The sequence below is a fragment of the Erpetoichthys calabaricus genome, chromosome 5, assembly GCF_900747795.2.
Source record: "Erpetoichthys calabaricus chromosome 5, fErpCal1.3, whole genome shotgun sequence".
Taxonomy (NCBI): domain Eukaryota; kingdom Metazoa; phylum Chordata; class Cladistia; order Polypteriformes; family Polypteridae; genus Erpetoichthys; species Erpetoichthys calabaricus.
Genome location: NC_041398.2, coordinates 200,491,750 through 200,505,445, shown reverse-complemented (window position 1 = coordinate 200,505,445; position 13,696 = coordinate 200,491,750). Strand labels below are relative to the sequence as shown.

The window sequence follows — 13,696 nt, the reverse complement described above, 5'->3', positions numbered from 1 at the left end:
CAACCCTCGTTTATTTGTGCCTTTTTTGTCTGCTGCTGTAACCAGGAAATTTAATTTGGGATTAATAAAGTTTCTTTCTTTCTTTCTTTCTTTCTTTCTTTCTTTCTTTCTTTCTTTCTTTCTTTCTTTCTTTCTTTCTTTCTTTCTTTCTTTCTTTCTTCTCTCTAATCTCAATCAATCATCTAAAGTTGCAGGCCTCACTTCTCCAAAACAGCCATTAACAAAGATTGCCAAAGATGAAGAGAAAATTAATTTTGGGCAATGCTGATGCTGCAGTGACAGGACACCAGTAAATCATAAAATCTTAACTTTGTCAAATTTTAATTTTGCATATCTTACCTTTGAACCAAGTGTCTGTGCTATTTCATTTAAAAAGAAGAGGTAAAGATAATGTGCATTTATTAAAGTATCTTTATGCTAAATGTGACATTCACAAGTCACTAAAGGTCATTTGATGTGCTCTGTTCTGCTGCTGCCTTGTCTAAAGTATACAGAACTGAGTACTACACGAGTGGAGGGTCATTTGTTGAACAGTGAGAGGAAAAACACAGTTAGAGCTGACTGCAGTGACAAATTTTACACCTACATCTGATTCTTTTTAGGCATAATTATTTTTTCACTTGGCAGCATAAGTGCCCATATTTTTCACTGATTTTCATTAGCTGCTAAAACTCCTTTTTTTAGATGTAAATGTATTTTTCTTTTTTTTAACATATCCATTTACTTGAAGAATTTCACATTAAAATAAAAAGTGCATATTTTGGTGCTTGTATATTTTAATATAGTGTCACCTCTTTTGGTTCACTTACATCTTTTCTCCCGACTACTAGTGATTTAATTTTTCAGTCTTAACCTACAATATTTGGTGGCAGTTGTGGACTCAGCAGACCTATACCTGGTCTCTGGATGCTGAAAGTTTCCTTTGTCCTTTTTTTTCTTGCAGAACAAATTTTTCATCTTGGTCAATTGATAAGCTAGAGACAGAATGCTTGAGTAAAATTTATACATGATGATGCTCTGCATCCCTGCCTTCATTTAACCTTTTTTCTTTGGAAGGAGGCAGGGTTTCAGGATAGCATACTAGCAGTACTCTGTTTCCTAGTGGGCCCATGAGACTATGCTCCCTTTCTAACATAAGTCTCATTAATTGCAGCTGTAAGGTGAAAGGGATCCAGAATGGCAGGCATCTGCACTGCAGAGATTTTAAAATTCCAGTGAGGAGAATGAAGGAGTAGGGAAAGGGGGAGAATGGACGGCTAGGTAGTTTGTGACCATCTGGGATCACATGACTCAACACTTACAGAACACATTCAAAACGCTGCAGCGTCAAGAAAGAAAGAAAGAAAGAAAGAAAGAAAGAAAGAAAGAAAGAAAGAAAGAAAGAAAGAAAGAAAGAAAGAAAGAAAGAAAGATCACATATTTACACTGCAGCAAAGGTGAACTCTACGTTGTATTTAGACAGTTTGAATTAGCTGCATTTAATCCTTTTAGGTGATTTAGTTGATTAGGAGTGAAGAAATACATGGAGCAAGAATGCAGAGGGGTAAAGAAATGGAATTTAATTACAGGCCCACAGGGAGGACCCACGTGCTGAGCAGGTCATTAGCTGGAGGGGTCAGGAGCTGTTATTACACATGAGGCCCAAGCCAAAAGATGCACTAATACCTGTACACCACGACATTCATTAACACTGTTACGAAATTCCACTTCATTTTCTGCATATTACTGCTGTCTTGCACACGTAGGGTTAACCATGTTCCGGGAGGTGTGTTCATCTTCTCCACAAAGGACGCACTTTCAATAATATACTCTGGTAATTTTTAACAAATGCCTACATTTTGCTGGAAGATCAGGCATTTCCTTATTAAGAGATGACCTCATTATTTAATAAATCATTGTGCAGTAATAAATATCCATTGAAATTCTGAGATTAATTAGGATGGCCTACTAATTGCTGAGGTCAAAAGTTAAAGAAATGCGGGATGGCCTGAACAACGGTTCAAAAAATGTCACATACTTGGCTGTGTCATACTTTTGACAGAGTGAAGATGATTAGATCTGACTTAGTACACACCATTATGTAAGATTCTAGACATGCAGTGACCTCTTTATTTGAAACATACCAGTAGTTGTACCTTGTAGCACCTTCCCAGTTTCTCAAATTCATCTGTCAACTCCGACTCAAGGGTTCAAACGTGTGCATATTCACTTGGGCCACATAAAAGGAGGCACAAACTGCTCCTTTCACAGACTGTGGCCCAGCCTTTTCCATAGTTATGCATTTCCTGCAAAATCCAGTCCACCTGCCTTAAGCATTCAGAGCAGTTCACCTCCAACTCCCCATGTAACAATGTAACGTAATACACCTATGGAAATGCATTTCAGCAGAAACGTAGGTATGGAAGTCATTTGCTCGATACTCCAGTACAACACATCTTTGTTTCCATGCCAACAGACCAATTACAAATGCAGACACATTGCGATATTCCAAACAGAAAAGTCTTACTTAAGAGAAACACCAACTGCTTTATGTAAAGCAATCATTTTATTTACAGTTTATACAAGAAGAGTATTTAGGACAATCACTGTCTCCTCTGACTCAGGGGTAAACGGTTTCTATTTTTGCAGTCTGAACTTTGGACTTGTAATGATCTCATGCATGTACAGTACACCAAATGCATGTAACATGAGGAGATCCCCTGCAGCTGTTGGAGCAATCACAGACCATATCTACAATCCATGGGCAACTGGAGTTACATTTTTAAAGGCTGGACTTCTTCATGAGCTGCAATAAATTAATCTCTTGACAATCCATCACCCAACCTGATAATAAAATTAGCTTCATTACCATAAAGGAAGCAAGTGCAAGGGGTAACTGGCAAAAGCTTGAGAGTTCAGACAAGGGGATTTGATGACAGGGAAGTCCATCCAACTTACTGTATTTAAGCCCACTACTGCGTTTCAAGAGAGTACATAAGTGCCAGCAATGTTATGATTTGTTACTGAAGGGAAGACAAATCGTTAAAAATAAACCTCTCAGAATTCCAAGAAAGCTACTAATTGATCCTTTCAATTGATTTATTATACAATAAATACAGTCATATGAAAAGTTTGGGAACCCCTCTCAACCTGCATAATAATTTACTCTACTTTCAACAAAAAAGATAACAGTGGTATGTCTTTCATTTCCTAGGAACATCTGAGTACTGGGCTGTTTTCCAAACAGAGATTTTTAGTGAAGCAGTATTTAGTTGTATGAAATTAAATCAAATGTGAAAAACTGGCTGTGCAAAAATTTGGGTACCGCTGTAATTCTGCTGATTTGAATGCATGTCATTGCTCAATACTGATTACTTGTAACACCAAATTGGTTGGATTAGCTCGTTAAACCTTGAACTTCATAGACAGGTGTGTCCAGTCATGAGAAAAGGTATTTAAGGTGGTCAATTGCAAGTTGTGCTTCCCTTTGACTCTCCTCTGAAGAGTGACAGCATGGGATCCTCAAAGCAACTCTCAAAAGATCTGAAAACAAAGATTGTTCAGTATCATGGTTTAGGGGAAGGCTACAAAAAGCTATCTCAGAGGTTTAAACTGTCAGTTTCAACTGTAAGGAATGTAATCAGGAAATGGAAGGCCATAGGCACAGTTGCTGTTAAACCCCAGTCTGGCAGGCCAAGAAAAATACAGGAGCGGCATATGTGCAGGATTGTGAGAATGGGTACAGACAACCCACAGATCACCTCAAAAGACCTGCAGGAACATTTTGCTGCAGATGGTGTATCTGTACATCGTTCTACAATTCAGCACAATTTGCACAAAGAACATCTGTATGGCAGGGTGATGAGAAAGAAGCCCTTTCTGCACTCACGCCACGAACAGAGTTGCTTGTTGTATACAAATGCTCATTTAGACAAACCAGATTCATTTTAGAACAAAGTGCTTTAGACTGATGAGACAAAAATTGAGTTATTTGGTCATAACTAAAAACCTTTGCATGGCGGAAGAAGAACACCGCATTCCAAGAAAAACACCTGCTACCTACTGTCAAATTTGGTGGAGTTTCCATCATGCTTTGTGGCTAGTTCAGGGCCTGGGGCCTTTGTTAAAGTCGAGGTTCAGATGAATTCAACCCAATATCAACAAATTCTTCAGGATAATGTTCAAGCATCAGTCACAAAGTTGAAGTTACGCAGGGGTTGGATATTCCAACAAGACAATGACCCAAAACACAGTTTGAAATCTACAAAGGCATTCATGCAGAGGGAGAAGTTGATTTGAATATCATCAAAAATTTATGGGATGATTTGAAGCAGGCTGTCCATGCTCGACAGCCATTAAATTTAACTGAACTAGAGAGATTTTGTATGGAAGAATGGTCAAAAATACCTCCATCCAGAATCCAGACACTCATCAAAGGCTATAGGAGGCGTCTAGAGGCTGTTATATTTGCAAAAGGAGGCTCAACTAAGTATTGATGTAATGTCTCTGTTGGGGTGCCCAAATTTATGCAGCTGTCTAATTTTGTTATGATGCATATTGCATATTTTCTGTTAATCCAATAAACTTAATGTCACTGCTGAAATACTACTGTTTCCAGAAGGCATGTCAATATTAAAAAGAAGTTGCTACTTTGAAAGCTCAGCCAATGATAAACAAAAATCCAAAGAATTAAGAGGGGCTCCCAAAATTTTTCATATGACTGTAAATTAAACCAAATGATAAGATAAATTTACTATAATTAACTAACCTAGAAACAGAAATAGGGAAAAGAACATAAGGGAAAAGAATAAGACAAAAAGAAATACAACAAAAAGGTGAAGAATAAAAGCAACATATTTGCTGCTAACATAGCAAAAATGGAAGGCCTAAAAGGTCAAAGGAAAAGAACCAGATGATGAAAAATTCCTAATCAGGAAAAACACATTACAAATCTTGAGGGAACATGCATCTAAACCCAATAAATAACTAAAAACAACATATTCAGATAAGCTAAGCAAGAACACATCAACATTGTTTATTCACTATTTTGGGTGTTTCCACCTTCAATACAGCACATGATTTACTTCCAGTAATCTGTAAGATTGCCACGGGAAAACAACATATCTTCACAAAATGGCTGTGCCCATTAACAAAGTGAGATACCAAAATGGCAGCAACAAAAACGTTAATAAATAAAAATACAAATTTATCAATGGTCCAAGATCAAAATGAGGGTATTTAACCATGTCCACATCTTAACAGGGAATATATCAAAACCTCAGAATCATAAGAAGGTCTTAACAGAGAGTAGGAGTGGGAGACAGGTTGATTGATCCTGTACACCAGATACATACTGTATCTTCTTCTGGTATGGATTTCATATGGAGTAGCATATGAAAAAAAAAGTATGCTAAAAATTAGAGGAAAACTTGAAACAAATTTAAACCTGAAGATCTGTACAGTAATCCCTCACTACTTCGCGGTTCACTTTCGCGGATTCACGACTTCGCGGGTTTTTAAATACAAGTGATTGCCCGCCTATCGCGGAAGTTATGTTCCAGACCCATCAGCAACAGGAGAAAATCTGCGATATAGAAAGACCATATAAATAAACATTTTTATAGTTTAAGCCTTAAAATACCCATCCCACATGCTTTAAACACATGTAAACTTATAAAACACACTTTGTTAACACATATGATATGTGGATGTCGGGCTAAGGATATGAGTAACATCTCACTATTATAAAACATTTTAACTTCACGCAAGACAAGACAGTGAGACAGGAAAATTGGTGATGTACAGGCTTAAAATTATTGACACGCAGAGCGACAAGCAGCACAAAGCCAGCACAAAGTCCACTTCTCCTTAGCGTTCATTCAGCTCCCCACCCCCTTGACAATGCGAAGTGGCAAGAGCGTACTGCGCTTCCGGGGAGGGGGGGTTTAAGCGAAGGTGCGTTCAGCTCTCTCACACACACACACACAAACACACACACTCCTCCTCCTTCCGAACGCGCAGAGCGACAAGCAGGCATTTTGGCAGAAGCAGCACAAAGTCCATTTCTGCTCAGCGTGAGTTCAGCTGCCCCCCTTCACAAAGCGAGTGCAGACACATTGACGTCTGATCTCTGCGTGCAGTGTGCAGTGTTGGTCTGAGGTGTTTAAGAATGTAGAAAGTGTTTAAGAGCATAGGAAGTGTTTATAAGAGTGTGGGAAAGGTTAACAAGAGAGTGAGAAAGATTTATAAGAGTGTGGGAAGGGTTTATAAAGCCTTAAAATATGTATAAATAATAAAATAAATATAGGTCGCTACTTCACGGATTTTCACCTATCGCGGGGGGCTCTGGAACGTAACCCCCGCGATAGGTGAGGGATTACTGTACTTGTAAAGGGAAACAGGAAATATTATTTTCTGTTAGTATATAACTGTCTTAAAAGAACTGTATATGACCTGTTTGCAATAAATGGGCCTACACCTTTAAGAACAATACCCAGAGTGCTGTGGGATTTAACACAACTGGTGAGCTGATGCAAACATTAGATAGGATTGGTAGATGCCATGTCTTGTGCTGTGTTTGCTTGGCAGTAGTGACATCAGCAACAGGACAAGCAAATAAGTGAATAAGAAAAAAAGCAACTTTTATAGATTCAAGATAAAAAATTCATCCCAAATACCTCAAATTGTCTCTGTTTGAGTAGCAAAGCATTAAGAAGCATTTTGATTGATAAGAGGTCCCCCAGTGTGCGCAATTAATCAGTAGTGCATTTATTATTTGTTAAAACATACTTTCACATTTCAAAAAGTACATACAGATACATTATAATGGTATCTATTGAAACTGTCAGAACTTTCGATTACACCGTGATATCATTCATTTTGGACATGCCATTAACTCCTAGCAGAGTCAACTGGAGAATGTAAGATGTCAAAACCTTAATATGAAACAGAAGTCAAAACCAGAAATCTTTATAATGATACCTTTAGGATTTTGATAAATACACTATTTGTCTGGCCACACACAATCATTTTTAACCAAACCAAAGACCAAACCACAGAACTGAAAAGAAAACCGTTCCAAATTGCCAGAACAAAACAAGCTTTAATTAATGGAATCATAAGAAAAAGTGGGCATTAGCCTTGACACAGCAAAGAGCTGTGGCAAGCATTAGTCTTTTTATGTCCCTTAGGTGACTGCAGTCCAAACAGCTACAACACATTAGAGCAATGACCCTATGGAAAACTCATTCCCTTTTGACTTCACAGAGAAGTGAACACGATCAACAATAAAAAGGAAAGATCAGTAAGGTCTAAACAAAGAACAGATAAGAGTGATGCACATGCATTATCCTGACAACCAGAAGGTCTACTTAACATGTCAATCTAAATGCCTGCTGACAAAAATATTCTCATTGTAATCAAAGTTACAACTGCTGTGCAAAAGTGATCAATTTACACCAATGGCTAATAATTTGACAAAACAAAAGGAAGCAGAGATGGAAATAAGAAATGTAATAGATGTTATGTTTCAGCCAGAGTTCCTCCCCAGGCTTGTGTTCAAATCCCCTTCTTATCTGCTCATGTTTGACTCCTTTGTTAATTGTGTTATTTATGTTCATTTGCATTATTATGTGTTTTTAGGAGTTTATCATTTAGATTATATGTTTCCATGATTGTTCTACCATGTTCTTTTTTATTTTACACCTGTCTATCTTCTTTAAGGGACTGCTCTAAAATCACACAGTTCCTTGAGTACATTGTATGCGTTGGGCATTGGTGAATTCTCATTGATTAATGCTTTGCTTTTTGCTGATTTAAGATTTTGAACTCTTTGCTCTATTTTATGACCTCTCTTTGGATTTGTTCTATTCTGAGGGCCTGCTCTCCAGCTACCTTGGAGACCTTACTCTGGGATTTTGTTTAAAGTAACTCCTCAGATCACAACAATAGAATCCTCACCAGCAATTTGGACACAGCAGGTAGATTAGAGTGAACACAAGCATTTTAAGGTGACTGATAAATCATTGTAACTGCTAATGGGCAAAACCATGGGCGTATGATATTAGTGTAGTCAAGTTCTATCTGTTTTCTTTGTACCATGTATGCAGACACTGTGAACAGACCTAGATGAATTACCAGACAGCGACCAAAGTAACAGGCACATGAAAAACAGACTAAATACATTACTGCCTGAAGCTCAGTGTTTGGTTTCATGCACCGTGCATGTTTAGCAAAGCATGTCAAAAATGGACAACATTGTACTAGAAAACAGAAAATCTGAGTTTTTCTGCTCATGAATGTCAGTTGTTAAGAACTCACAAAGTCAACATACTTAGAATACCCTGTGCTAGATGAGATTCTGAAATTACAGATTCGTCACAAGAAACAGCCATATATGAGAAGATAGTTCATCTTTGTTGATTCAAGGACAATACAGATGCTAGGCCAGAAACTGCTCATTGATCTCACAGCTCTTTAGATTGTGGAATAAAATGAACATTCAGACCACTCTCGGCAACAATCATATGAAGATATGTGGCAAAATGCCGTGGTACATGGTCCAGTTTTTGACATGTATGGGATTGTGGGTATTTTTTGCAGTGGTACATGGTCCTGTTTTTGACATGTATGGGATTGTGGGTATCTTTTCAATTATATATGAAGTAATCGTGTGGACAATTGTGTGCCTCTGAAGTGGTCCTTCTCTGAGCCAGGGTTGTTATGCTGCCCACTTGAAAGTATAATTTTGTTTGCTGTAAAACTTGAAGTTATCATCAACCCAAACATGCAAGAAAAACAGACTGACACATCTGTAAAGTACTGTCTTACCCATCTTACCACCCACCTGTCCGACATTGAAGTTCTAAATTCAGCATAACAGACTTAAGATCTGAATCTGTTACAGGAGGCAGTATAAAAGAAAGGACCCCATTTAAGCTCACCAGCAACAAAGCACAACATAAAAACAGAATTGGGTTAGAAGTGGAGTAGGGATATTCAGGTTTTAAAAAGGATAAAACAAATATAAAAAAAATCTAATAACAAAAACATTCAAAATTATTGAGACACATTAAAAAAAACTGAGTATCAGCCAAGCATTAAGTAATTTCTGGCCATTGGCTTACTTTGACAAAGTACATAAATCAAGAAGGGTGTGCAAGAGAAAATTAATCTTTCTCAGGCTATTTAAATTGAAAAGTAGTTATTTTAAATCCTTCTTTTTCTGAATGTATCCAGGTATAGTAGGATAAGAAACAGAAAATGTAATCAAAAAGCAAAAAATATACTTTTAATATAGTATTTGTAGTTATAATTAATTGTGAATTTCCCCTTGGGATTAATAAAGTATCTATCTATCTAATTAGGGTGATAAGCTAAGCATTTCGACTGAACTGCCCCAACAGTAATTTTCCTTTCCTTTATTAACTGATTACAATGAACAAAGTTACAATAGCTTGCTGTATTTTATACATACGCTCATATAAAATAATTGTGATTTCTCCTGATTAGTTAAATAATTTTAGAGAAGGCTTGTCTTATCGATCTAGTCTATACTTTTAGCTCTTCTGGTCACAGTGGAGGGGTCAGTGTGGGGGCTATTGGAAAGGCAAGACAAGGTTCAGGGATAAGAAGTATGAACTACAGGATCTTTAGGCCTACACATTAGCCAGACCTCATCACTATGTGTTACTGTAGGTCCATCGGATAAGAATTTCTAGAGGAAATGTTAGTAACGCTAGGGTCACTTCTGCCTCTAGACCTCTCACCATGTCAGCAGTGAAACACAGACTGATAACCCTGAAGGTTCTACCCCAGGCCTGGTCCTAGACTATAGATGAAGGACGATCTCACTTTTAAGAAAATATGGGAAACATTATTCTATACAAAAGTGACTGTCTCTTACCAGCTCACCAAGAAACCGGGAGCGATGTCTGCAGGTGTGTGAAGCTTCTTTACAGGTAACTAAGTCAGTGTTTTTTTAAACTGCTGAAAGTGCATGAACACAGTATGTTTAAGCATTTTGGAATGCAAATCTCTTATTTGCATTACAAAGACAGAAATAGACAATGGATATGATTTCCTTTGTTTTCTGTATAGCCAAACCATTCACTTCATGTTGTATACGGTGCCAAAGCAGAAGGCTTAGCAATGTGCTAGCATGGTAAACATACAGATTTGTGTGAGTATTTACTTACTTTTCCTTTTGGCAGGAGCCTCCTAATCTCTACTCTGTCTAAATGCCAGCCAGAGTTTATTCCTTTCCCATTGTGTCCGATTCTTATCTTTTCAATGACATCACCAACATCTTCAAGCTGTAAATATAACACATTTGTTGTAAAAACCGACCCTTATTAGTTTAATATACAATATATTTTTCTTTTATTACTATGCACTTGGTGCTACTTAAAGATTGTGAATTTCTGTGTTGATAATATAACATTCTCAGATCGGCTTATTTCAATTCAGTCTTACAGGGGGCCAGAGCCTACACACAGACCCAGGGTACTGGTCCATCAAAGGGCCCACTTGCACACAACAGCCATATTGTGTGCTAAATAACCAAACACTCACTTGTTGTGAGAGGAAGACCTGCGTACCTGGAAGAAAAGCCATGCAAGGAGAAAGCTCAAATTCTGCACAGACAGCCACTGGTTTCCTGAGGTGTCTCCATTCACCACTCTGTCATGCCATGAATTAATTTAAACTATAGGGTGTGCTATATAGTCACATATTTTATTTACTTAGAAATATCAATATATACAATACAATGGACTAGGTAAATATGAATTTGCTCATGTGCCAAAGTAAGTGAACTCTTTGCTGTTATTTTTTCCTAATTTCGAGTACAATTTACATGAGGTGTACATGATTAGCAAATACATTACGGAGCAGCCTGAAGGGCCACTTGTCATCTCTTCAGTTTATACTTTTATGTTTTTTCGAGAGCATGCTGACCTCAGATTTAGAGCATATTTGTGTGTTAATTTGTTCATTTATCAGGGTTGGCTTACTTTTGTACATTTGTGACTTGACCTTTTTTTCTGCTTCATGAAACTCTTCTCCTAAACAGCACATAGCATGTATTGATATTACTCCCTTCTTTTAGCACAAGTAAATGGTGTATTTAAAGAGCCACAACAGGGGTTCAAAAACCTTCAAGATGCATAAATGCTTAAAAGATGTATTGCCTTCGTTTGTTACATTCTATGAGGGCATGATCAGAATACAGATGCACATTGTATGTCAATGAAACAATGGTTAAAGGATCATCCCGAGAGAGACAGAGAGACATTAGTCCAGTAAGTGATAATGTACCATTCGCTGCTTTGTTTAAAAGGTGTGCCACTAAAAGCTGCTTCTTATGGTAGCATTTTGGCGCAGTGGTAGTGCTGCTGCTTTGCAGTAAGGAGATTGTGGGTTCACTTCCCACATGTGCACAGTGGAATTTAGCATTTTAAGAATGTGCCAAAAGAGACCAAGAGTACAATTGGTAATAAAATCCATCAGCTTTGCATAGTAAGCAGGTAAACTTAACTCCTGATACAAGTACTGGCATCAAACTATACTACACAAAATTGCTTTGCGAAATGGGAACTGAAATGAGAATGGGATGCAGATCTAGCATGTCCCTGCAAGAAAGGAGACGAGTCCTATACAGTTGGTTAAAGGTAGACAACTGGGTGAATCACTTTATCTGCCTGAGCGTGAAACATCTTGTTCAGGTTAGACTAAAGGTGCCTTTGCTTCATTTTTTATCCTTCTCTGAATGCGGCCTTTGTACCTGCTACATAAAAGGCTTCATTTAGTATACTTTCCTGACATTGTGCCATAGAAACATTTCTAATATGGCAGTTTCAGTTTTCAAAACATAATAGTAGTGTTTAAATGAAGACACGTCTAGTTAAAAAGATAGTTAATAGGTATGGCATGAGTGAGTGGGTATGTGAGATTGAGCCCTGTGATACACTGATGTACCGTTCAGAGTTGGGTCTTTTAATACAGTTAATGGTCCCCCAATGGGCTCCAGCTCCCCACATCTCTTTATTGGTCTAAGTAGGTTAAGAAAAAGGAGGAATAGATGGATTGGTTTGAAATTACTTTGAATGAAAATGCATTGAAGGGAAGATGTTGTATGAATGCTAGCAGAAAAACCAATATAAATTAATCTTAGTACTAGACTAGTGAATACATTCTGGCTTCAGAAAAAATGAACTTTGTGTATTTTTTCTTACAATTATCTGAAAACAAAATTGTGGAATCAAGTCTACTAAAGCTTCCATTGTACCCTATGATCGTACTCTAGCATATCAGGAAATTACAGTTCTGATCACCAAGTTACTATTAGAGTCTCTCTTTCTCTCATTGGTATAACTTACATACCCAGCACTGTTGGCCACCACAGACACTAACATTTGAAGAAAGCGTAAAGATGTCCCCTTACCTCCACAATAAACATGTCTACTGCACCACGCTCAAAGTACATCCGTCTTTCCCTTTTGTTAACACACAAAGATTTCTGGTGAGTGCAGATGCCGTCTCTTCCATATAGCACAACAAAAACATCTGAATCTGTCCCAGCATTGTAAATATCACTGGTGTATACAGTTATTTCATAAGGCACGACTGGAAAAGAAATCAAAGGAATACAAAAAGACTTACAGAATTAGTGAAGGTGGACTGCATCAGTGTGCATCTATTGCAGGAAAATAGAAGTACAGTTCATTCCAACGAATACAAATGTACAAAAAAGCTATATAAACAGCCTTTAGCTGTACAGCCATTATTAGACATGACTCTTCTGTTTTTAATTGTAGTAACAACCTTTACTCAGTTTCAACATACTAAGTAATAGACATATTAGGTGTTTCATAATTTCAGTACAAAAGGGTTCAACCTTATAAGCTGACCTTACATAAACACTCTGGATCACCACTTACCAAGACTTGGAATAACCACTTTCATAAATTCAATAAATCCTGAGCATCATTATTGCTATTAGTTATGTGAACAAAAGGAGAACACGTGTCGGGGAAAGCAGATTTCGGTTCCTTTTCACATTCCTTCTATATGATACTTGTAAAAATGTTTTTATTTTTGATGACAAGCTGTTTCAAGCTTGCTTTCTTAATGTTTAAGATGTTTAATGTATACATGCCAAATGCCAAGATGTACATAAAAACATAAGACGTTTGACAAATGAGTGGAGACCCTTAGCTCCATCGAACTTGTGTGGTTTGTTAAGAGCTAAGCTGTCATCCAGATATATTTTTTTTAAAGTTTCTTCTTGAATTACATAACTTGGTAGTTTTTCTCCGATTTTCTAGACTTGCTTACTGAAGGATTGCTTGATGTTTCCATTTTGAATGCATATTCATTAATTTCCAATGGTGTCCTCTATCTAGTACATTTAATGTTTAATGAATCAGTTTTACCAATGCCTTTGACAATTTTATGTTCTTATTAGATTATATACCTTCTAAAACATTGAAATGCTGGATTTCTTCATTGCCTTTAGAGTGACAGTGAGATTTATTTTCAATTTTCACGCAGTTTAAATCTACATTATCTAAAGCCCGCAAATCACTGTTTTTACTTAAATGGAGTTATAAATATTACAGCCATACCAAGTGAATGCAGATCAACAGCATTTATTTTCAATCAAACTAAATTACAAAATAGTGGACTTGGTCATTTGATGTGTTTTTATTGTGAATTT

The 13,696-nt window shown here is 37.1% G+C and overlaps 1 protein-coding gene across 1 annotated transcript in view; it reads right to left on the bottom strand.

Annotated features, from left to right (window-relative positions):
* Positions 1-13,696, bottom strand: part of LOC114652863 (lipoxygenase homology domain-containing protein 1-like) — a 282,032-nt gene that overhangs the window by 90,823 nt on the left and 177,513 nt on the right. Inside the window, exons 32-33 of the mRNA XM_051927669.1 lie at positions 12,422-12,603; positions 10,176-10,292 (exon numbers count right to left, since the gene is read on the bottom strand). Of these exons, the coding sequence (XP_051783629.1) occupies positions 10,176-10,292; positions 12,422-12,603 (299 nt within the window). The remainder of the gene's footprint in view (positions 1-10,175; positions 10,293-12,421; positions 12,604-13,696) is intronic.